Source organism: Penaeus monodon, chromosome 15 (assembly GCF_015228065.2).
Source record: "Penaeus monodon isolate SGIC_2016 chromosome 15, NSTDA_Pmon_1, whole genome shotgun sequence".
NCBI classification, from domain to species: Eukaryota; Metazoa; Arthropoda; class Malacostraca; order Decapoda; family Penaeidae; genus Penaeus; species Penaeus monodon.
Window position 1 is genome coordinate 33,442,818 of NC_051400.1, and position 203 is coordinate 33,443,020.

The 203-nt window shown below is 41.9% G+C and overlaps 1 protein-coding gene across 1 annotated transcript in view; it reads right to left on the bottom strand.

Annotated features, from left to right (window-relative positions):
• The window catches only part of LOC119581972 (transducin beta-like protein 3), a gene marked incomplete at its 3' end in the record, with an annotated part of 10,834 nt that overhangs the window by 1,411 nt on the left and 9,220 nt on the right, over positions 1 to 203 (bottom strand). Inside the window, 1 exon segment of the mRNA XM_037930156.1 lies at positions 6 to 164. Coding sequence (XP_037786084.1) covers positions 6 to 164 — 159 coding nt within the window.

Genomic DNA, 203 nt, shown 5'->3' on the forward strand with positions numbered 1-203 from the left:
CTTACAGCAACATTGTTGAAATCACTCAAGGTCCAAAGCTTAATAGTGGCATCTGCTGAGGCTGTGGCCAAAATTTCATCTGAAGGGGAGAATTCGCAACACCAGAGTCCTCTTCGATGGCCTTGAAGAACACCCAACAGCGACAAGTTGTCACCACTCCAAACCTTTTTAAAATATTCATATCAGAAGTTTATCACACAAAT